The following is a 22,978-nucleotide window of genomic DNA, read 5'->3' on the forward strand; positions in this document are numbered from 1 at the left end:
CAGTTTCATGCAGACACATGCGGTGGAGGCCCTTGGTCTATGTCCTGCAACAGCCTTCGCCAACCCTGCGCTCTCCAGAGGTTTTGGGCACCAGTTCTAAACTGCCCCAGCCAGCGGCCTACCTGGAGATGCTGGAGATCTCTGAAAAGGAAAGGATTAACAAGATTTGATTAAATCAGGGATAGAGGATCTGTGTTCCAGATTTTGCTGGACTCCAGCTAGAGATCGGGGAGAAATTCATTGGGTTCAAATTTTAATATCGGTTCCCAGTGGCAGAGCACTTGCTTTGCATGCAAAGGTCCCAGGTTCAGTCCTCAGCATCTCCAGGTAGAGCTGAGCCAGGTCCCTGCCTAAAATCCTGGAAAGCCACTGCCAGCCTGGGTAGACAATACCAGGCTAAATGGACCTGTGGTCTGACTCAGTTTAAGGCAACATCGTCTCTTCCTTACCGATATACAATCCGTTTGAAATTTGCACTTTGTATGTTGGAATGCAGTTCTCCAACCAAAGAATGTGTCTTAGACACATGTGTATTGGAAAAACATAGCAACATGCATTCTAGTGGGGGTGTGGAGTGCTTACAAAAATGCATGCGCTAGGCAAAACTGCAAACGAAAATGTGTATATTTAGGAGATGTGTGCATGGAAATGTATACAATTTTTTGTGCGGGCTTTAAAAAAAAATGCAAATGTGCACTGAAACAGAGTGAGCCATAATTAAGATTGGAGAAGTTAGGAACTAAGAGAGAGTTTGCATGTTGCAGCCAATGGTGAGGGATGGCAGGAGATGTCCAACAACACGTGGAGGGCCACAGATTTCCCGACCGCTGGACTAAACCTTGGATGTAGAGGGAAAGCAGGAGCCCGTAAACACAACCCAGGGAATGTGAGGCAAGGAGTTCTCGGGTTCCTTGTGTCTCTGAGGGAGACAGACAGCAAGAAAGAATGTCTCAGCAAAGCATCCCCCCTAAGCCTATTATGGCCTTCTGTAGGGAGTGCTCTGATTAAGCCTGCATCAGTGATTAAATCTTTGTTAATTGAGCACAGCCCTGGGATTACTCCTTGGCTGCTTGGGAAACAGACCATCTCCAATTACTCCCTGTCTGCAGGGGACCATTAACCTGCGATGTCCTCTCTTAATAAGTTGCCTTTTAATGTGGGCACACTGGCACGGCCCAGCTGTTTCTACTTCATTGTGCTTATGCTTTTAATAACCCGCCTCTTGATTGGGCTTCCCTTTCCATGCAGCAGCTGGCAGGCAAGCGGAAGAGGAGTGGAACCACAGCTCTGTGTTCGCTGAGTCTCCCACCACACCCCTCCTACCATTTGTTTAACTAAAGCTTGGAGTCAGATATCTTCCCTGAGGATTGTAGAGTTCGAAAGGACCACAAGGGCCTTCTGGTCCAACCTCCTGCAATGCAAGAAGGTTTTGCCCAATGTGGGGCTTGAACCCACAACCCTGAGATAAAGAGTCTCAGCCTCTTACACCCGAGCTATCCTACAGCTGAGCACAACCCAAGAAATGCCAAGTGCCTAGCATCTAAATATTTGTTTAAAATATGCCACCATTCCACTTTAAAGTTTTTACAAAGCAGGGGGAGGGTGAATGGGGCGCTGTCCCACCAACCTCAGTCTGCCCTCAGCCAGAACCCACCTGCTTGCCTCCTTACAAATATCCAGCCCAGGGGGTGGCGGCAATGCCTACCACCATCCTTCTCCTCCTCCTCCTTAATCTCCGTGTTGCCCCTTGTAGAACTCGGCAGGGAGGAGGAAGGTGGGGACAGAGTTAGAATTAGTTGGCTTAGCCTGTCAATGGTTCTGGTACCACCTACTGTTGGGGTCCCTGCCTGCCACCCTACCTGTCCCAGTGGGCACCTCTGGACATTACTGCTTGGGATTATCCATGCCAAGCAGGTGTTTCATAATTGACCAGGCACCTCAGGCCTCCTGGGAAGGTTATCCTGGCCAAAATGCATACTTGGTTGTTGGGGGAAAACCCATAGAGCTCCAAAGGACATTGACCTCAATCCCCACTAATAGTGAACTCAAGTGGTTCAGTGCCAACAGAATTGCAGCCAAAACAAGAGTCTTCATGCTTGGGGCAATTCTGAGGTTTGCAGAATACTTCTTTTTTTTAAGGAAGCAGGTAAAGCAGATGCTCCTATCACTGAGCTGCCACCCTTCTCTGTTGCGGAAGAATCCCTGTGCGTGTTAAACTCTGCCACCCTACAGATTTGACACCCTTCAGGTGCTGGTGATTCTTCCTGTCAGTCAAAGTTTGGCAAGAACCAAAAGCTTTGATGCTGTAATCAGCACCTTTGCTGCAAGGGAGGAGGCAGTGTCCCAGGTGCTTGATAAATCAGGAAATGATGCCCAGCACCAACACTCGTTCCACATGCACACTGTGGGATTCCACATAGATATGAATCATCTTTCCTGGGAACAAGAGGCCATGAATATGCCTCAGCAAATTCCTGGGAATGATAATGGAAAGGAGCATGACTCATGTGTTCATACGCAGATTTATATTCTTGGCAGGCTGGTGGATTTTACCCTCAGTTTGTGGAAGCTCCTAGGCAGAGCCCTTCAATCCTGCATCTGTCCCTAAACACCAGCGCTAACCCTTTGGAATGCCAGCAAGCCTATTAACTCACCTGCAGAATCCAAATGCCTCTGGCTCAGATAATTGGCTTCTGGTTTTTTTGTCAATATTATCGAATGTGGGGATGTTATTGTCCATTTGATTACAATACTCTTTAAAAAAAAGTTTTATTGTAAGTTGCTCTATGCATGCCACAGGCTTACTTTTTATTGGTAGGCCAGCTTGACTTTTTGTTTTTGTTTTCTGCCTCCATTCATTACTCTTGGGCTGTGTAAACACCATACATGTAAAGCACATTCTCCCCACTGGGAACTGTAGTTCGCCCTTCACAGAGCTGCGATCGCCAGTGCACTTAACAAACTACAGTTCCCATGATTATTTTCTGGGATGAGGGAGATTGCTTTAAATGCATGGTGTGCGCACTACTGCAGGGAGGGAATAACATTCTCTTGAGAATTGGAGTCCATCAACGTCTGGGCACCCAAGGGTGAAAAACACAGTTCTAAGGTGCACACAGCATCCAACACAGCTTGCCTGAATACATCCGTCATCTTAAATGTGTGGCATGTCTGTTTTTTGTTTCTTTATTATTTAATGAATGACATACACAAACAGCCCCAGCCTGGAGCTTCAGATAGAGGATATGCCTAATGCCAAGGGAGTTACCCAGGAGGAAACAGTCAGAGCTGCTATAGCTTTCCAAGTCTGCTCCAAAGACACCCGTAGGGCCTGGGGCCAGGCGGTCTCCCTTTAAGAGGAACAACCGGTCATGGTCTCAGAGATTCCTAGCAACCGTGTTGCATCACACCTGCGTTGTGATTCACCTCCGCAGCCTCCTCTTGGTGGAGTTGATTTAGTAACAGACGCAAGGAAGGAACAGGGTTTCCCAAAGGTGTCTGAGGAATGAAGGACATGGTCCTGCTGGAGGAAGATGGCACGAAGGAAGGTAGGAAGCCGGGTGTTTAGCGGGGAGCAGAAAGGGCTGGGTGATGCCTCAGGTCGATGCCAGTCCTCCAGGCTCCAGTCATCTCTGGTTGCCACCCCTTCCATTTTTATCCTCATTACAACCATGTCAGGTAGGCTAGGCTATGCCGAGACAGTGAGTGGGCTGAGGTCACCCAGCGGGCTTTGTGGAAGAGAAAATTTAAAATAGGGCCCCTCTCCCGCCCTCCCACCCTTCCTCCTAGCGTGATGCTCTAAGCCAGTGATTGGGGAACCTGCGGCTCTCCAGAAACTGATGGGCTCCATCAGCCCCCAGCCATCCTGGGCAGTGGTCAGGGGGTGACGGGAATCCAGCAACATCTGAAGGGCCACAGATTAGCCACCCCTGCTGTCACCATTATGAGCTGGTGTAATGGTTAGAGCAGTGTTTGCCAAACTTGGGTCTCCAGCTGTTTTTGAACTACAGTTCCCCTCGTCCTTCTAGCTAGGGATGGTGGTAGTCCGAAAACAGCTGGAGACCCAGGTTTGGGAAACACTGAGTTAGAGTATTGGACTAGGAGCTAGGAGAGCAGTGGGTCCCTGGCTCGCCACTTTAAGGCCAGTGGTGTGGATAGTGGGTGTTTTCTTTGTCCGTAGTTGGCCAAGTCTGCCTTCCTAAATGTCAGCGGTTGCTTTGACTTCATTCGTGGCCTAAAGGCATTGAGAAGTGGGAGCAGGCTGTTTTGTCATTTTAAAAAATCAAAAATTGAAGAGAGTTCTAAGAGCTTAACTCTTAAAAATATTTTAAGGCTGGGAATCTGAAGATTATGGTTTACTCAGACTGCCCCCCCACACTTGCTGCCCATGGTATTGGGCTTAAGAGCATAAGAAGTTTCTTGCAGGATCAGGCTCCAACATCCTGTGACTAATGAGATTCACACAGGAAGCTCCCAGGCAGGACTTGAGGGAAGCAGAACCCTCCCCTCCTGTGGTTTCTAGCAACTGGCATCCAGAGGCTTGCTGCCTCCAACAGTGGAGGCAGAACATTTAGCCACCAGGGCTAGGAGCCACTGGTGAATGTGTCCAACCCTCTTTTAAAGCTATCCAAGTTAGTGGCCATCATTGCCTCTTGTGGGAGCAAATTCCATATGTGGGAAGAAGCCCTTCCTTTCGCCAAATCTTCCAAAATTCAGCTTCATTGGATGACCCTGATTTCCAGGATCATGAGCAAGGGAGAAAGAAACTTTGCTCAGTCCACAATGTCCACATGTTGCATAATTTTGCCCACCAACTTCTGCAAACCAGTAGGGCTCCCACTCGGTGCAGTAAGCGCCCACTGGATCAGCCCAGTGGCCCATCAAGTCCAGCATCCTGTTCTTGACATGTCCAATGAGAAGGGCCTGGCAGCGCTCTTCCTACTAGTGGCTCCTGTCAACTGGCATTTAGAGGCATCCTGGTTCTGACAGTGGAGGTGGAACGTAGCCATTGTGGCTAGTAGCCATGGATAGCCTTCTCCTCCTTGAGGACATCCTTGGAGCGCCCCCTCCCCCCCCCATGTTCTCTCTGTTCTCGCGTTCTCCTTGCAAGATACAGCTCAGCACTCGCAATAGGAAAAAGAAACCACAAGGCAGGAAGCTCCTTGTGACTTGCGCCCTGCCCACGGAAAGGGGGGAAAAAGAGCCTGGGTGTATTTCCCTCTCGGGACGACTCTCAGCTCCCACTAAGAGGCCACCTCTACAGATTGCCACGAGAGGTGGCTGCCAGAGTCACTCTCACAGCTTCTGCAGTGTGGGCCTGTCACAGCCTCCGGAGGAAGCAGGAGCAGGATTAGTCTCATTTACACAACACCATCGACCCGTGTGCGGCACTTTACAAAGGACAGGTACGGCAGGTCCCTGCCCCAAGGAGCCTTCAGTCTAAAAACGACAAAGCTTGGTGGGGGGGGATGGAGGCAGGTGTGGGTAGCGGAATAATAGGTGATTTGCTTCAATTACGCACACTTTTGGCTTAGTTGCAAGAGGGTATAGGGCTGGGAGGGGGGGCTTAGTTCCAGAGATCAAATGCGGTCCTCCAAACCTCTCTATGTGGCCCTCGGGACTCTCTCCACCACACATAGTCACAAATCCTCTCTCCAGACCATGCTCCTCGCTGGCCCTGCTTTGCCCTTTCCCTTTAATATTTCTGTCTGGCTGGATCCTTGAACTCTTACAATACTCCCCCCCCCCCACTGGAATTGTTATCCTTTGTCTGCTTGCAGAGAATCTTTATAGCATCATCATCAAATTGTTCCCAAATTGTTTTCGGTATTCTCCTCCCATCTCGTTTCAGGGCTGATTTGTAGTAGTATTAGTAATAATAATAATAGTTTTTATTATTTATATGGCTGCCCATCTGACTGGGTTGCCCCAGCCCACTGTGGGCAGCTCCCAACAAAATATTCAAAACACAAAAGGGATTCATTGTTTCGAAACAATAATAAAATGCAGTTGCAGAACCAGCTTATTTAACATGCACAATTGCAGATTTTCTGCGATTGCGTTTTCATAATTTATTTATTTTTTTCAAAAAAAAATAAAAATTGGTACACAGTGGATAAGATGCATTTGATTTAAAACACACACACACATACATGCACAAGAGACCCCCCAAAGCACATTTCAATGTGAACCTTGGCACCTCCCGCATAATGCTTGTGGGCAGACCTCCCCCACCCCTTTCTTCACCCAAAAGTGGGCCAGGGCAACGAGAACAACATAATGATCATCTGGGCTGATTCTTTTTCCCTTCCCTTTTCTTCAAAATGCAAACGAGGAGGCAGCCTGACTTGCACCAATTATATGCCCACACAAACGGGCAGACATCCTGCAAGGGCTTGTTATCCTTGAATGAGAGCGGGGATCCCAGGAAAGGGGGGGGGAGGGAGGGAGGGGGAGCAGGAAGGATGATTACCATTCTGGTCATGTGTTCCAGGCAGCCTGGCTCCCGCTCTTGTTTGATCCCAATAGGGGAGCTGACAGAGGAGGGGAGGGGACTCCTTCTCCTGCTCTGACAAGCATGAGGATGATTGGGAGCTGAAGGCAAAGGAGGAGGAAAAAGAGGTGCAGATCCTGGGCGCTCTGCTTATGGAATTGGGGAGCAGAGGGGGGACCCTTCGCTGGATTCCCTGCACCCTTCTTCTGGGCTGATAAGAGAGGAGGTAGGAAGCTGGGCAATGGATGTGCTTTTGGAGGGGCCTCTGTGAAGGAAGGCGGGGGGGGGGCTGGGACCTGGCAGACAAAGAACGCGAGGCGCTTGAGGACAAATGCCTGCTTCTCCTTTGTCTCCCAAGGTCCCTGCTTTTTCGGTGGCAGTTTGGCGCTCCAGGGGGCAAGATGGGTCTCCTCCCAGGAACCATCCAGAGGGGTGGGTGTGTCTGCAACCGCATGGCCATCATGGGACTTGCGAAGCCCTTGTGAGCATCTCAGTGCGGTCCTCGCCAGCATCCTTGGGGACCAAAAAGCAGGGATGCAGCATGTGCCGTGATGCTCAGGCCCAGCTAGAAGGGTTTCTTGGGTGGTATTCTGGTTCCAGGGTGCAGGCGCCTTGACAGAGGCCATCGCCCATCCCTGGACATCTTTCCCCCTTCAGTGATCACGGTTTAAACTGCAGAGCAACTCTCTTCCCCCATCAGTATGTTGCAGGCAGTGCAAGGTGGGTGTGTAGCATTTCTGGAAAAGCCGGTCCTCTCTTTCAGCTGTGGTGTTTTTCTCCATTTCTCTCTCCCGCTGGGCAGTCACAAGTCTTCAGTTCTCTCCCCCCCCTCTCTCTCTCACACACACATACACAGGTCATTTATAGAGTCCTTTTTTAAAAAATTGTGGGCGAGCTTTTTGCTGTTTCTGTTTTGTCCTTGCTAGTGTGCACAGCGAGGTGGCAGGAGACTCTTCTCCTGGAGCAGTTGGAGAACAAAAGCTTGGAGAGAGTCACTTGCTGTTAAACCACACAGCAAGTTGGTGGCTGAGGAGGTGGCCTTGGAACCCTGTCGCTTTCAGATCCGAATCTTGAGATGCGACGTTCTACAACATTACAGCCACATGCAAAATGTGTGTGTCAGGGAAAGAAAATAGAAAATTCTTTCCAGTAGCACCTTAGAGACCAACTGAGTTTGTTCTTGGTATGAAACGAAAGCTCATACCAAGAACAAACTCAGTTGGTCTCTAAGGTGCTACTGGAAAGAATTTTCTATTTTGTTTCGACTATGGCAGACCAACACGGCTACCCACCTGTGTCAGGGAAAGGTTTCTAAGTGTAGGATTCTGTATGCACCATACATTGAAAGAACCCCCCCCACACACACACACCCCAAAAAAAGAATCTTGGGAATTGTAGCTTACCTCCTCACAAAGCTATCATTCCCAGCACCGCTACCAGTCTACAGTTCCCAGGATTCTTTGGTGTTGGCAGGGATGTTCTGTAAATGTGCTTTAAACGTATGGTGCTCATGCAGCCCCAGTTTCTTTATGGAGGGGTTTTTAATTTTATAATGGAATGCTCCCCAGTTCAAAGAAAAACAACATCGGAGGAGGGGCACAGGTTCCCCATCCCTACCCTACCTTCAAATATTTTGTCCTTTCCTTGTTTAAAATGGTTTAACATTTTGGTTCTTTCCCACTCATTCAATGCACACTTAACAGCTGTGATACCACTTTAAACAGCCATGGCTTCCCCCAAAGAATTCTGGGAGCTGTAGTTTGTTCAAGTTTGTTGGAAGCTGTTAGGAGCATAGCTGTCAACTTTTCCCTTTTCTTGCGAGGAATCCTATTTGGAATAAGGGAATTTCCCTTTAAAAGGGGGGGGGAGTTGACAGCTATGGTTAGGAGACCTCTAGTTCCCTCGCAGAGTTACAATTCTCAAAGAGGAATTGATTGTTAAACTACTCTGCCAACTATAGCTCTGGGAAGGGGCTAGAGAGTTCTCCTGATAACCGTTGGCACTCTTAAGAAACTACAACTCCCAGAATTCTTTGGGGGAAGCCATGACGGTTTAAAATGGCACCATGGTGGTTTTAAATGTGACAATGGCTCCTGCTTGCCTGGATAGAGAGGGGTGTGCGAATGTGCATGGAATCTGCTAGCCTACTGCACAAAGGTAAGATTTGCATTTGTTGCTCCGCCCGCTTTTGCACCTGGCCCCACCCGTGACTGGTATGTGGCCTTGAGAAAGTTGCATAGAAAGGAATGTGGCCCTTGGGATGAAAAAAAAAAGTGTGTCCCCACTCCTGGCGTAGACCCTACCCTGTGCTAGGTGGCTAACATATTTAATTGAAACAAAATCAAAAATTCTTTCCAGTAGCACCTTAGAGACCAACTGAGTTTGTTCCTGGTATGAGCTTTCGTGTGCATGCACACTTCTTCAGATACACTGAAACAGAAGTCACCAGATCCTTAAATATAGTGAGGGAGTGGGGAGGGGGATTGCTCAGAAGGGTGGTGGGAATGGGTGATCAGCAGATAGGTGTGGAAAACCTGGCTGTAATTAGTCTTGCAGGGAAAGGCAAGGGGTGAGATGGCTAAAGATAGCTTTGTTATGTGTAATGAGATAAGAATCCAATGTCTTTGTTCAGACCAGGTTTCTCTATGGTTTTAAGTTTGGTGATTAGTTGTAATTCAGCCACTTCTCTTTCCAGTCTATTTCTGAAATTTCTTTGAATTAAGACAGCTACTTTGAGATCTTTTAATTGATTGATAGTTGATGACAACAGCAATTCTGCATTGGCTGGCTGCCTCTGGCTACAAAAACTGAGGGTTTCCTTTGGCTTTCAGGCCACAAAACATATGACTGGTGGGTTTCATAGGCTTGGTGATGTTACACATGTAAATCACATGTAGGAATAGTTAGCCAAAGGGATGCTGAGAGAATAAGGCTTGTCTCTCCATGACAGTTTACTGTATTTTTCCGTGTATAAGATTAGGTTTTTTCCCTTAAAAATAATGTCAAAAATTAGGGGGTGTCTTATACACAGATACATCTTCTCCCCCCCCCCCCAATTTCTTAAATCTGAGTCCCCCAAGATAGGGGGTGTCTTATAGACGGAAATAGGGTATTCTGTTTCCCCGACATTTCTTGGGCTTAATTTGTGCATTATATTTGAGCTTTTGCACAAAGTGAAAGCCACTTGCGGAAATCTCGCAGAAAATCTCGTGGAAGCTTAGTGCTCATTTCCTTGTTAATTGCTTCTGGGGGAAATCCATTTGCAACCCCTTTAACCCAGAAAATCGCAGGTATGAAGTGATGAAATTGGGGCGGTGTACCGGCATGCAGTTATTTCCTGCTGTATTCATGGGAGAAGAGCCGCAGACGTGTGTGGAAAAGATGGGGAGTAGCAATGTTGTCCAGTGACGTTTGTTGTGCCACACCACGCACATTTGGCGTGAATGAAATTGAGTGTGCCCCTCTAGTTCATTGGTCAAACAGTGGCAGGTGCTGCAGTGTGAAAGAATTGTTGGAAAACAGGACAGAAGTGCTTGCATTATAATCAAGAAAACTAAAGAAATATTCCCCACGTCTGAGTGTACCTTGAGTCTTGAGTCTTGGGCAAAGGAATCTCTTCTCCATCAGTTAGGAATTCCTGAGGCAGTTGATGTTCTTGGTCCTCCCATAGCAGAGAATTCCAGTGTTGCCAGGGCAATTCTTGGACCAGCCCAAGTACCTCCAGCTCCCACTCCATCCTTCCTGGCAAGAGCTGGACCCCCTCTTTACAGCACAGGTGAGTCCACCGATCCTGGGCAGGTGACACAGCTCAGACATCAAGAGTGCCAGATTAGCAGCTAGGATAGCTGTTTTGGCTCTTACAGTTGGCAGCATTGCGGGTGAGCCACAAGCCGGGAAGTTCTACTAAGCTGCCAAGACAAAGGCAGGCCTCATTTCCTTACCAGAAGGAAACAGGTGGTGGCATCTGAGGCAGGAGAGACTGTCGGCACTGGGCAGTTGCACAGTTCTGGACAACTTTTCCAAATCTGTCGTTTGGAACTTAGGAAACTGTCTTATACTGAATCAGACCAGTGGTCCACCTAGCTTAATATTGTCTACACTGACTGGCAGCAGCGTTCCTGGGTTTCAGGCAGGAGTCTCTTCCAGCCCTGCCTGCAGATGCCTGGGAGTGAACCTAGGACCTTCTGCATGCAAAGCAGATGTTTTTTCCACTTAGCTATGGCCTTTTCTGTTCATGTCTGTGTTTGACGGAATTTTGCTGTAGTCAGGGCAGAATCCTCTTAGATTTTGTTGTTTGTGCACAGGTTGTAAATTGCATTTTCATACATTTTAAGAGAAGGGGTAATGAACCTGTGGTCCTCCAGATGTCATTGGACTACAACAGCCCCAGTCAGCATGATGGGAGTTGTAGTTCCAGAACCTATGAAAGAGCCATGGGTTTCCCCACCCTGTTTTCAGAGCCTTGCAAGCTTGCCAAGGCAGTGTGACCTGAATGGCGGAATGAAAATGTAAGTGAATATATAAAGTTGGGGAGGGCCCTTACATATTTGAAGGGTGCAGGGGGCATGAGGAGGATTCCATGCATGTTCATTCATTCATTCATTCTATTTGTTGTTGAAAAAGAGGACAAAGGAGGACCATGAAACATGCATGCGCTCATCTATAGAGATAGATGCAAATTTAGAAATAATTACTATATTATCAGGGACACAGGGGGTGCTGTGGTCTAAACCACAGGGCCTAGGGCAGAGGTCAGCAAACTTTTTCAGCAGGGGGCCGGTCCACTGTCCCTCAGACCTTTTGGGGGGCCGGACTATATTTTTTTTAAAAAAAATGAACGCATTCCTATGCCCCACAAATAACCCAGAGATGCATTTTAAATAAAAGCACACATTCTACTCATGTAAAAACACGCTGATTCCCGGACCGTCCGTGGGCCAGATTTAGAAGGCAATTGGGCCGCATCCAGCCCCCAGGCCTTAGTTTGGGGACCCCTGGCCTAGGGCTTGCAGATCAGAAGGTCAGCAGTTTGAATCCTCGCGACGGGGTGAGCTCCCGTTGCTTGGTCCCTGCTGCTGCCAACCTAGCAGTTCGAAAGCACGCCAGAGTGCAAGTAGATAAATAGGTATCGCTCTGGCGGGAAGGTAAACGGCATTTCCGTGCACTGCTCTGGTTCGCCAGAAGCTGCATAGTCATGCTGGCCACATGACCCGGAAGCTGTACACCGGCTCCCTTGTCCAATAAAGCGAGATGAGCGCCGCAACCCCAGAGTCGTCTGCGACTGGACCTAATGGTCAGGGGCCCCTTTACCCTTTACTATATTATCATTTACAATTTGACCAGAAATAAAATATATCTCAACTTCGTGAGGAAGGGTGTGGGCAGGGGATTCAAGTAACCTGCTCTGTCTGCTGTTCACCCTATGCTCTCCCTCAGTCTCTGAATACCAGTTCCTTGGGATTACAAGTGGGGAGAGTTGCTGTTGCCCTCAGGTCCTGCCTGCAGGTTTCCCATCGGGATATTTTGTTGGCCACTGTGTACAAGATGCTAGACTAGATGGGCCATTGGCCTGATGCTGCAGCCAGGCTCTTCTTATTTATGTCTGCGTTCTCCACCCAGTCTTTTCTTCTTTGGGCTCCTGATCTTTAAAGCAGGCTAGGTCACCTTTACCTGAAGCAGGCATAAAACATGCCCTGCTTTGCAGAGGATGGTCCTCTGTTTGAAGGCATCCTCTGAAAGGCTGCCTGGTCCTGAATCTTCCAACCTCCAGCTCCATTCGGTGTCCCCGAGTTCTGATACTATGGAGAAAAGGAGAAAAAGTCTCCCTGTGCACTTTCTCCACACTGTGAATGATTTTATACACCTCTGTCATGTCCCCAAGCATGGTAATATTTCCTCATTGGGGGTGGGTTGTTCTATCCCCTTTGATCCATTTGGTTGCATTTTTCTTAAAAGGCAGAACAGTTCTTTGAGCCGCGAAAGTCTAGTCCGCAACCTACCTTTTGGGTAGGATGTGGTGGAAATGCTTGGGGCCAATTCATCAAAGCGTAGGAGCAACTATGGGACTGGGCAGAGGTATTTCCTATGCCAGAGTGGAGCACCGATTGGACAGTGCCAGTGACGTGGTTTCTTCCTATGCAAATGGTACCTGGCACCTGGCCTGAGTGAGAATGATACTGTTGGCCCCAACCATGTGGTTCCTTTGTTCATACATTGTTGCAGCTGTAAGGGAACTAACCTCAGGAAAGATCTCCGACAAAGTTCTGCAGCCTTCCACTGCAAATAGGCTAATTAGGGCGGGGGGCGGGGGGCGGAGTGAAGTGGTTGTGCACCAGCAAGAGGAAGAGAGCATCCCACCCTCTTAGCATTCACACTCCTGTGTCTATGCCTCCCTCTCCTCATCACCCTGGGCCAATAGCTCAGGGAGCTGTGGGAAGCCAGACAGCAGCCTTCAGTGGATAGATTCAGCTCCCAGGCTCCTGATTGCTGACCCCTTAGCCATAAGGACTTCCAAGTGTCCACTTTCCCTGGCTCTTTATAGTGCTTTTGCAGGCAGTTGGCATCCTCCCAGGCCAGACACCTGCAAGCCAGATGGGAATGCTGTCGTTCTACAAATCCACATCCACAAGTCTAAACACACTGTCAGGATCAGGGCGGAAGGAAATGGCAACTGCTTTGCATTTCCGCCGCTGTGTTTTGTTCCTTGTTTTTATTATGTGCTTGGTGGTTTTATACATTATGTTTTATATTTCGTTTCTATATTTCTATATTTTGTTGCATACTGTATGCTGATATATGATTTTTAAATATGGGAACAGTAAAATAAAAACAGCAGCAGTGCCAGAGTCTCTGGGGGAAACTTCCTTGTTTCATTTCTGGGCTTGTAGCTGCTGTTGGTGGGAAAATGGTATTTGGATTCCCCTAAGAAAGTGGAACCTGAGCAGGTCAGCCCTGGTTGTTTATGGAACACAAGATGATTCATGTTGAATCACACCATAAGTTTGTCTTATTGAAAAGTGAGAAATCTTAGGTCGGGGAGAGGGGGATCAAACACAGCCCTCAAGGCCTCTCAAAATGGCCCTCTGAACTCTCCCCAGGCCACACGCCCTCATTGTCCCTGCTCTGTGCCCTCCTTGAGTCCCTTTTGATTATTATTATTATTATTATTATTATTATTATTATTATATTTTATATACCGCCCCATACCAAGAGGTCTCAGGGCAGTTCACAGAACAAAATGAAAATATAAAACCCCAAATAAAAATAAAAACAACAACCCAATAACCCCCCTCCAAAGAAAACCCCACATTTTAAAAGGGCATAGGATGTCAATCAAATCAACCAAAGGCCTGGTGAAAAAGGAACGTTTTTGCCTGGTGCCTAAAGGTGTATAAAGGCACCAAGCGAACTTCCCAGGGGAGAGCATTCCACAGATGGGGAGCCACTGCAGAGAAGGCCCATTCTCATGTTGCCACCCTCCGGACCTCTCGAGGAGGAGGCACACAAAGGAGGGCCTCAGAAGGTGATCTCGGGGTCCAGGTAGGCTCATATGGAAAGGGGTGGCCCTGAGTCATGTAAGGCTTTATAGGTCAAAACCAGAATTTTGAATTGGGCCCGGAAACTAATTGGTAGCCAGTGCAGTCAGACCAGGATCGGTGTAATAAGTTCAAACTGTTTTGCTCCGGTGCGGTTTGTTCCTGAAATGTGGGAAAGAGAGAGAGGGAGAGAGAGTGTGTGTCTAGAAATATCTGATTTTTGCAATGCTGGAATGTATTATACTGTCCAAAGGTGAGATTCACATCTGCAACATATTTTGTCTTTGACCACACCTGCCACTGCCAAGGGATGCCCAAAAAGGTTGCCTGTGATAGAACATGATCTTAAGGCTAAAACAATACAACTTTCACCATCCCTGATCTAGCCCAACATTCTGTTCCCCTTGGAAGCCTGAAAGCAAGATGTGTAAGCAACAGTACTGTATTGTTGTTGTTTTATTACATTTATTTCCTACCTTTCTTCCATCATGGAAGTTATCCCATCCAGAAATGGACCAGACTTAGGCCTGCTTAGGCATCTGGAAACTGCAGTGGTTTTTCCTGCATTCATACCATTCCCTGGGACCAGCCGCTGCCTCTCTATGCCCAAAGCTTTTACTGTGTACACACCATACATTTAAAGAACGTGACTGCACCCCCAATAACCACAGTAACTGTAGTTTACCCCTCACAAAAACTACAGTTCCCAGTCCTCGTAAACTACAGCTCCCAGGATTCTTGGGTGGAAATAAGATGCTTTAACTGTATTGTGTATACTAAAAGGGGGGGGGGGGAGAATATGGCTTCAGTTTGCATTTAAAGGTGAATCTATGAAATCTGCACTTTCTGAAATGATATGAGAACCGTAGCACAGCCATCCTTTGAAATTTGCAGTTCTTTGAATTTCACAGTGCACAGCCAACCATCTTTTTTAAAAAATGCATACACATGGAGAAATTGTGCCTAAAAACACATACTGTATATTAGTTAAAACGGGACAGAAGGATGCATGGTTTACAGGCATCAGTCAAAAGTGCATATTGGGAGAGAAATCTGCACTGAAATGCTGATGAACTTTCACAAGGACTTTCTTCAAAGTAAGATTTGCAGATTGCTGCAGAAATGTCGAGAAATGAAGACTGGGGGGTGGAAATGAGAAACTGGGAGACTCAAAATGGGCAGGTCCTCCCACCCCTAGTGCATACACAGCCTTGGCAAAAGCTGCATGAACTTTTTGGTGGGTGCAGGATTTCTTTAGTTTCCCACTAAATGCCCACAAGCAACCACCACACGTGTCTGGGATTAAGGGGCAAGGCTTTCTGGGCAGAAACCGTAAAAGAAGAACCGAGCCTTCTCCTCTCTCTCTTTCCTTCTTTCTTTGAGATGACGAAGCTCTGGCAAGCTTCCTCTTCCTCCTCCGCAGTCACCAGCTGCTGTTGGTGTGAGAGGTCCCTTTCCCCCTGGAACTTGCCGTTGTTTGTGGAAAAGCTTCAAGGGGCTGACAGCTTGAGGGCTCCCTGCCATCTCCACTTGGCTACGGAGTCGTGCGCTGTGTGTGCCTGCGTGTTTTCATTCTTGCTGAATTATTTTCTTCCCGCTGCGCACAACCGGACTGACTGGATTCGGCCTGGGCCGTCTGCTGCTGTGGAAACCAGCCGTAAGGGCCAAGCGGGTGGTGGGTGAGGAGTTGAACTAGCGTCTGTCCTGCTGGAAGTTGGCGAGAAGAAACCTTGTTGATTCAGACTGTTTGCATCTCCATACAAGGAGGATAAGGAATAATAGCAAGCGAGCCTTCAAGGGAAAATAGTGTGTGCTGCAATTGCCCTGGTTGACTGGCAGCAGTCCTTGTTTTTCTGGGACCAGATCCTGGTAAACAACTGGCCAGTTAACACCATGGAATCATAGAATTGTAGAGTTGGAATGGACCCTGAGGATCATCTAATACAGGAATATGCATCTATCCCATTGGGGGATTGAACCTGCAACCTTGGCACTATCAGCACCATGCTCTAACCAACTGAGCCATGAACCAGTTATAAATTAATACCGGCTGCCAGGAACCACAGAAGGGGATAGTACTCTTGTGCTCAGGTTCTGCTGGGATTTCCCAAAGGAAATTACCACTGTGAGAAGAGGCTGCTGGACTGGATGGGCCATTGCCTTGATCCAGCAGACTCTTCTGTCATATGGCCTCGTTTTCCCTTTGTAGAGATTTTTGTGTGGGTGGGTATTAGCTTGTGCTCACATTGTCCAGGGTGACAGTTTTCAGGGCTTCAGACACCCCCTGGAGTCTCCAGAAGTGCCAAATTATATGTAATGCTAAATGTGTCCTTGGGAAGCCTGTCAGTTGATGACAGTGATCAAGAAGGTGGTTTATTTGTACGTACCGGTGTAGACGTGTACCTCTACCATGCAAGAGGGTGGGGCACCCTGCTCCAATCTAGGTACATACAGTATATAAAGTCCCATCCGTTTTGTGCAGTGGGGTTGTCTGAACACTCTTCTGATGCAGGCCTCTGGTCCACCTAGAACAGCACTGACTGATAGCTGTTCTCCAAAGTCAGCTGCCTCCGGGGTTGCCAGCCTTTTTTGGCTCATGGGCACATTTGGATTTTTGAGGAAGTGCCATGGGCGCCCCCCCTCTTGTCCCTTTCCTCTGCCCACCCCATAGAGAGAAAGAGTGTGTGTGTGTGCACACTTAAATTTTCCAAAAGGTCTTGGTTATAGGTGGATCCAGCAGAATTCATCTGAGAGCTCGCCCAGACTTCACTTTCTGCCTCATAAAATTCTTACAACAATTTCTAGGCACAGGTCTGGGCTTTAAAGCTCTGTGTCTAAGCAGGGTGTTTTTGGGGGGGTGGGGGGGGAGGGAGCTTTTCCCTTGAAAAAAAAATCTGTGTTTTGCTGCAGAATTGGAGCAGTCAGTAACTGAATTTTCTGTGGGTTGCTATTTGCTCCAATTTAGCTGTAAAACGTAGGGAATGCACCAGGACAAAGAAAGAAAGAAAACTGTTTATACGCAGAGCTTTAAAGCAAAGACATGTGCCTGGAAAGTGTGGAGGAAAAGGTTGAGCCGCGAGTCTTTGAAAAGTGTCCCTCTCCCAACTTCCTCCTTCAGCTCTGTGTCCTTTTCAAGGGAGGAGAAGGTGACCCCTCCTTTCACCACCTCATGACCAAGGGAGCAGGGAAGGGGGGTGTTAGAGAGTGGCCTATGGGGCACCTCTGATCCTTTGAATCACAGGATCCTTCAAATAGGAGACGCCATGGATTGAAACAGGGGCCTTCTCCTGCGCTCTGCCCTCCCAGCTCTTAACCACCCATCCAGTGTTGCTCAATATGTTTGAGTTGTAGCTATTCTGTTGCAAGATTAAACTCGGTTATTTTTTTCCCTTCTTCTTAAGGGAAATGGTTATGCTGAGTTTTCTTAAGACACACCCTGCTTGAGACATGCAAGGCAGCCTCTGTTTGCAGAGTAAGGGGGTGGGAGGGGGGAGATTTCAGCATTGTCTATTGGAGAGGGGAAAGCGTGATCTTTAGTGAGAGAATTTGAGGATGTCAGAAGTTGCGCTGAATACTGTATGGGTGCAAGAACAGCCCTGCTGGATGGATCAGGCCAAAGGCCCATCTATTCCAGCATCCTCTTCTCCCAGTGGACAACCAGAAGCCTTCAAGAAACTCAAAAGCAGAACACAAGTGCAACAGTGCTCTGCCTGCTTGTGGTTCTCAGGAACTGGAATTCAGAAGCTTAGTGCCACTGTGATACTATGTGCAGGGGCAGAGTGTGTGTTTGTTGAGCAGGGAGAGTTAGCAGGCGGGAGGGGGCCCTACACCTGCCTGTGAATGCATGTGCATAATCAGGGTTGTTGTGCAAATGCAAAGCCTCTGATTGGCCAAGAATGCTGATCTGCATTACAAATGCCTCTCTTCCACTTTGTCTTTTCCACGTGAACAGCGGCTGCAAGGAGCACGCATGTATGGCAGCAGGGGCTCAGACCACTTTGCGGCCAAACTACGCATCATCTTTGCAGTGCAAGCTGCTTCTGCTTCTCTTCCCCCCCCCCCCGCCATAAATTTCTAAGCGAGGGGAACCCAGTCTAGATCAGGACCCTAGAATGGTGATGTAGGGGGCGGGGTTCCGAAAGGGGCAGGGTTCAGTACTACTTAGAATCATAGAACTCTAGAGTCAGAAGGGACCCTGAGGATCATCTAGTCCAACCCCCCTGCAATGCAGGAATACGCAGCTGTCCCATACCGGAATCGAACCTGCAGCCTGGGCATTATCAGCACCTCACTCTAACCAACTAAGCTATCCGGTCTTCAGTGCATATGATGTGGGAGATTGGTGATTGGCACTCGCAACAGTTTTTTTACTTCCACTGAAATGAGCTAGAGGAGCGGGGAGGGGTGGAGCCAGTGCCATTTGCTGGGGGAGAGGACCTAACTCCCCCCTCAGCGCTGTTTCCCCAACTTTGAGTCATCCCCCTGAAGCAGCTGTCAGCTATAGAAAGGGCCGAAAGACAGGTACAATATTAATAGCAGCTGCATTTAAATCAGGGAGTCAGTACGGAGGGGAAAGGGTTAAACCCACCCTACTCCAGCCTCACAGCCCTGGTCTAAATGGGTCCCGTCCCCCCCAGCTGCCTCTGGTGACAGTCTAGTGACAAATTTGTGACATCCCTGGAAGTTTGGCCCAAATATTGCCGTGCTTTAATTGCTGAGAAATGCTGTGCAGATTTGAGGGCGAAGTGGCGTGTTCCTTTCTTCAGTTCCTTCTTCCCCTCACACCCATCCTGTGAGCTCTGCTGAGAAATGCCATCTCACGCTCCGCACGATCTCAGGGGCAGGGAAGCTTTTTCAGTCAAAGGGCCACATTCCCTTTCCAGCAACCTTCTGAGGGCCATGTGCTGCTGGTGGTGGATGCGGCTAGAGGCAAAAGGAGCCAGAGTCACAAATGCAAATTCTACCTTTTGTACAACAGGCCGGTTTCTACACATACTCTCACCTCCCTCGCAACCTTCAACTGTCCCGGTAAAAATGGGATGTCCCATTTTTTTCCTTGCGAGAGCACAGCAGCCATTTGAGGAGCTGCGATCTCACGTGATTTCCCCCTGAAAAAAGCGCTCTCTTTTTTTTAGGCGAAATCGCAGTGCGGAATTGCACAAAATTGTGGCACCCAAAATGTCTTGTGGTGCTCTCACAAGAAAAGATGGCGTCCTGGTTTTTTTCCCTTTGACATGTTGGAGGGGGTGGGTGCTCCCTCTCTTTCCTCCATCCTGGCAAGTTCAGGGACACATTTTCAGGCAAACGTAAACACCCAACGAGGGCATGAAGGGTGTAGCCTGGGGGAAAGGGGTGTGGGAAGAGTCCCAAGGGCCAGAGAGAGGGTCACCAAGGGCCGTGTTATGCCCCTGGGCCAGTGTCCCACCCCCCCTCGCCCATTTCCCATATACAGTATCTGCGTGTAGCTTTATATTTGCAGCTGGAGTTGTGTCTTCCCCATAAAGGGTGCAGGAACTTCTAGCGGGTCTGCTTGTCCAGAGAGCTCTCTCTCTCTCTCTCTGATCCTGGAGGGTTGGGGGAGAAAATCTCCGCTTGCTCTGCAAGATGCTACCTCGGCGGAGCTCCCAAACCCCTTGGCTTACTGCCAGCCCCCAGCACAGCCCTGTGGAGATTCCCCCCCGCCCCCCACGACTGACACCTCCTGGCTACGTATTCCAATCTGTTTGCTGAGCTTCTCTTCCGAGCCCCGGGGTCTGCCGTTGCCAGGGAAGTTGTAGAGCCGTGTGTCTTCCTCTGCTTCCCCTTTTGGGCCGCTTTCCCAATGAGCATGCTGCAGGGGAAGGGCCCTAGCTCAGTGGGAGAGCACTAGCCTTGCATGCAGAAGGTCCCAGGCCCCAGGTTCAATCCCCGGCGTCTCCAGGTAGGACTGGGAGAGGAGCGAATCCTGCCTGTAACCCTGGATTGCTGATGCCGGTTTGTGTAGGTAGTGTACTAAGCTAGATGGACCAGGGATCTGACTCTGCGGAGGGAAGGGCTGCGGCTGTATGAGAGAGAATCTGCTTTGCATGCAAAGGCCCCTGGCTTAATCCCCGGAGTCGCCAGGTAGGACTGAGACAGACCCCTTCCTGAAATCCTGGGGTGGGAGCACAGCATGTCAGGTAAGCAATTAAGAACTGGCTCGCCATATGCACATTTGGGGCTAAAATTGGGCCTGAAAAGGTTGGAGGATGGCTAGCATAACCAACATTGAGCTAGTTGTAGCAAAGGTCTGACTCCGTAGAGCAAAGATGTCATCACTGCATGGTAGAGCATCTGCTGAAGGTCCCAGTTTCAAAGCCTAGGGGCTCCTGGCAGGGCTGGAAGAGATCCCTGCCTTTTAACTTTGGAGAGTCACTGCCAGTCAGTGTAGGCAATACTGAGCTAGATAGACTATTGATCTGACTCAGTATAAGGCAGCTTCCTATGTTGCTAGAGAGAAGCACAGTGGTAGTGTTTTTATTTTGCATGGAGTGGCCCTAGGTTCCGTCTATGGCAGGCATAGGCAAACTCGGCCCTCCAGATGTTTTGGGACTACAACTCCCATCATCCCTAGCTAACAATACCAGTGGTCAGGGATGATGGGAGTTGTAGTCCGAAAACATCTGGAGGGCCGAGTTTGCCTATGCCTGGTCTATGGCATCTTCTAGTAGTCCTGGAGAGCTTCTGCCAGTCAGTGTAGACAGCACTAAGCTAGATGGGTTTAGTACTATGTCCGTACTAGCTCATTCAGTAGAGCATGAGACTCTTAATCTTAGGGTTGTGGGTTCAAGCCCCACGTTGGGCAAAAGGTTCCTGCATTGCTGGGAGATGGACTAGATGCCCCCTGTGGTCCTTTCCAACTCCAGAAAGTTGCGATTCTGTGACCTTGGCTGCGGTTGAGGCCCTTCTGCAGTGCAGTTGTCAGATGGTCTCAAGGCCTTTCCCCCTCACCCCATGGCTAGGGGCAAATAGAGATCCCTTCCTTGCAAAGTTCCCCTGGTTGTTTTGGAGCTTCTCTGCAAATGAGATAGAAGAAGCGGGGGGGGGGGGCTGCATCCAGTTCTAGGCCTACTCAGAGCAGACACATTGAAATCAGTGGAACTGAAACACAATTTGCTCTCTCTCCTCGGGTCTCATGCAGACATAAGTATTGGAGGTGGTGGGGAAAGAACACAAGAAGAGCCTGTTGGATCAGGCCAGTGGCTCACCGAGTCCAGCACCCTGATCTCACAGAGGCCAACCAGAACTCTCAAGCAGGACCTGAGCACAGGAGACCTCTCCCCTCCTGTGATTTCCAGCAACTGGCATTAAGAAGAATTACTGCCTCTGTCCATGGAGCAGAGGCTAGTAGCTCTTTGGTAGCTTTTTCCTCCCTGAATTTGTGCAATCCTCTTTTAAATCCATCCAGGTTGGTGACCATCAATATATGCTTTGTGAAGGACTTTCTTTCACCTGTCCTGAATCTTCTAACATGTAGCCTCATTGGATGTCCACAAGTGTTACGAGAGAGTGAGAAAAAACTTTACCCGTTCCTTCATGCCATTTTATATGCCTCTGTCATGTCCTCTCTTACTAGCCTTTTCTCTAAACTAAAATATCCCAAATGCTGAAAACAGACCTTGTAGGGGCAAGAGAATATGACGAAGAGCCCTGCTGGATACAGACCAAAACTCCAGCGCCCCTGATTCCTATGCTTGCCAACCTGATGCCTTTGGGAAGCACACGAGAAGGGCGAGAAGGCCCTAGCCTTCTCCAGCTATTGCTCCCCACTAGCAGGTATTCAGAGATAGACTACCCTTGAACATGGAGGTTCCCTATTGCCATTGTGTCCAGTAGCCGTCAACATGTAGCCTCAACCCCCTGCTCCTCTGTGAATTCGAATCCCTTGAACAGCATTACAGCTGGCAGCCATCACCTCATATTGTGGCCTTGAGTTCCGTAGGTGAACATAGGAAGAGTAGGCAGCCCAGGCTCAGCGTTGGGCTCTCTGTCTCCTTGAAAGCTGCACCCCTGCTTTGTTTAGGACAGTGGTTCCAAAACACCTCACACACGCACACATACGGACCACTAGAAAATTGCAGGCTGTCTTGGTGGGCCTCTTTATTATTTGCCTGCAATGTGCTGTGCAATGTTTAATTTATCCATGTTGCTTCTTTTGTTTCTTGCATTGTATTCCAATAAAATACAATCTACGAAATAAAAGAAAGCATTTGAAATACAGTTATGAATCAATATATGAATATTAGATGTGGGCACGCCATGGACTGCCTGAATGAAGCTCACAGACCACTGGTGGTTCACAGACACACACACACACTCCGTTTTGTGGGACTGAGAGAAATAAAGCAGTTTGGTCAGTTAAACTGACTTTCTGTTCTGCGCACAATCCTCATTCGCAGAAGTGCAGCAGGGCAACAGGGTCAAGAAGAAGGGGAAGAGTAAGCTGTGTGGAGGAACTCCTGTCCCACCTGGAGTATCTGGCTCAGGTTTCCCTTCTCTCTTCCACTTTCAGAGAGCAGCCCTGCTGAGCCTCAGCGGAGGAGCATGGAGGAGCAGCCGGCACGAGAGCAGCTATCCCGGGATGGCCCTTCCGTTAGCACAGGAGACCAGAAGCTCTTTGGCTATGTGGGGATCGAGGCCGTGATGGACCAGATGCGGATCAAGACCATGAAGACCGGCTTCGAATTCAACATCATGGTTGTAGGTGAGTAGCGGGTGCTGTGTGCCACCCTCAGGCTTTGTCAGATGGGAAGGCCTGGCATGGGGGTTACCGTATTTTTCGCTCCATAGGGCACACCGGACCATAGGGCGCACCTCGTTTTTAGAGTAGGAAACAAGAAAAAAATTTCTGGTTTTTCTCCTCTAAAAGCCCTGTTTTTTTGAAGATCAGCTAAAAGTTTTGCAGCTTTTTTTGCAAAGGGAAAAACCCTGT

General features: G+C 48.7%; 1 protein-coding gene across 1 annotated transcript in view; it reads left to right on the forward strand.

Moving 5' to 3' along the window:
* Positions 1–5,071: 5,071 nt before the first annotated feature.
* SEPTIN12 (septin 12) overlaps positions 5,072–22,978 on the forward strand; it is a 41,663-nt gene continuing 23,756 nt past the window's right edge. Inside the window, exons 1-2 of the mRNA XM_033166856.1 lie at positions 5,072–5,405; positions 22,559–22,750. Of these exons, the coding sequence (XP_033022747.1) occupies positions 5,078–5,405; positions 22,559–22,750 (520 nt within the window). The 5' untranslated portion in view covers positions 5,072–5,077. The remainder of the gene's footprint in view (positions 5,406–22,558; positions 22,751–22,978) is intronic.

The sequence above is a fragment of the Lacerta agilis genome, chromosome 13, assembly GCF_009819535.1.
Source record: "Lacerta agilis isolate rLacAgi1 chromosome 13, rLacAgi1.pri, whole genome shotgun sequence".
In the NCBI taxonomy this organism is placed as follows: Eukaryota; Metazoa; Chordata; class Lepidosauria; order Squamata; family Lacertidae; genus Lacerta; species Lacerta agilis.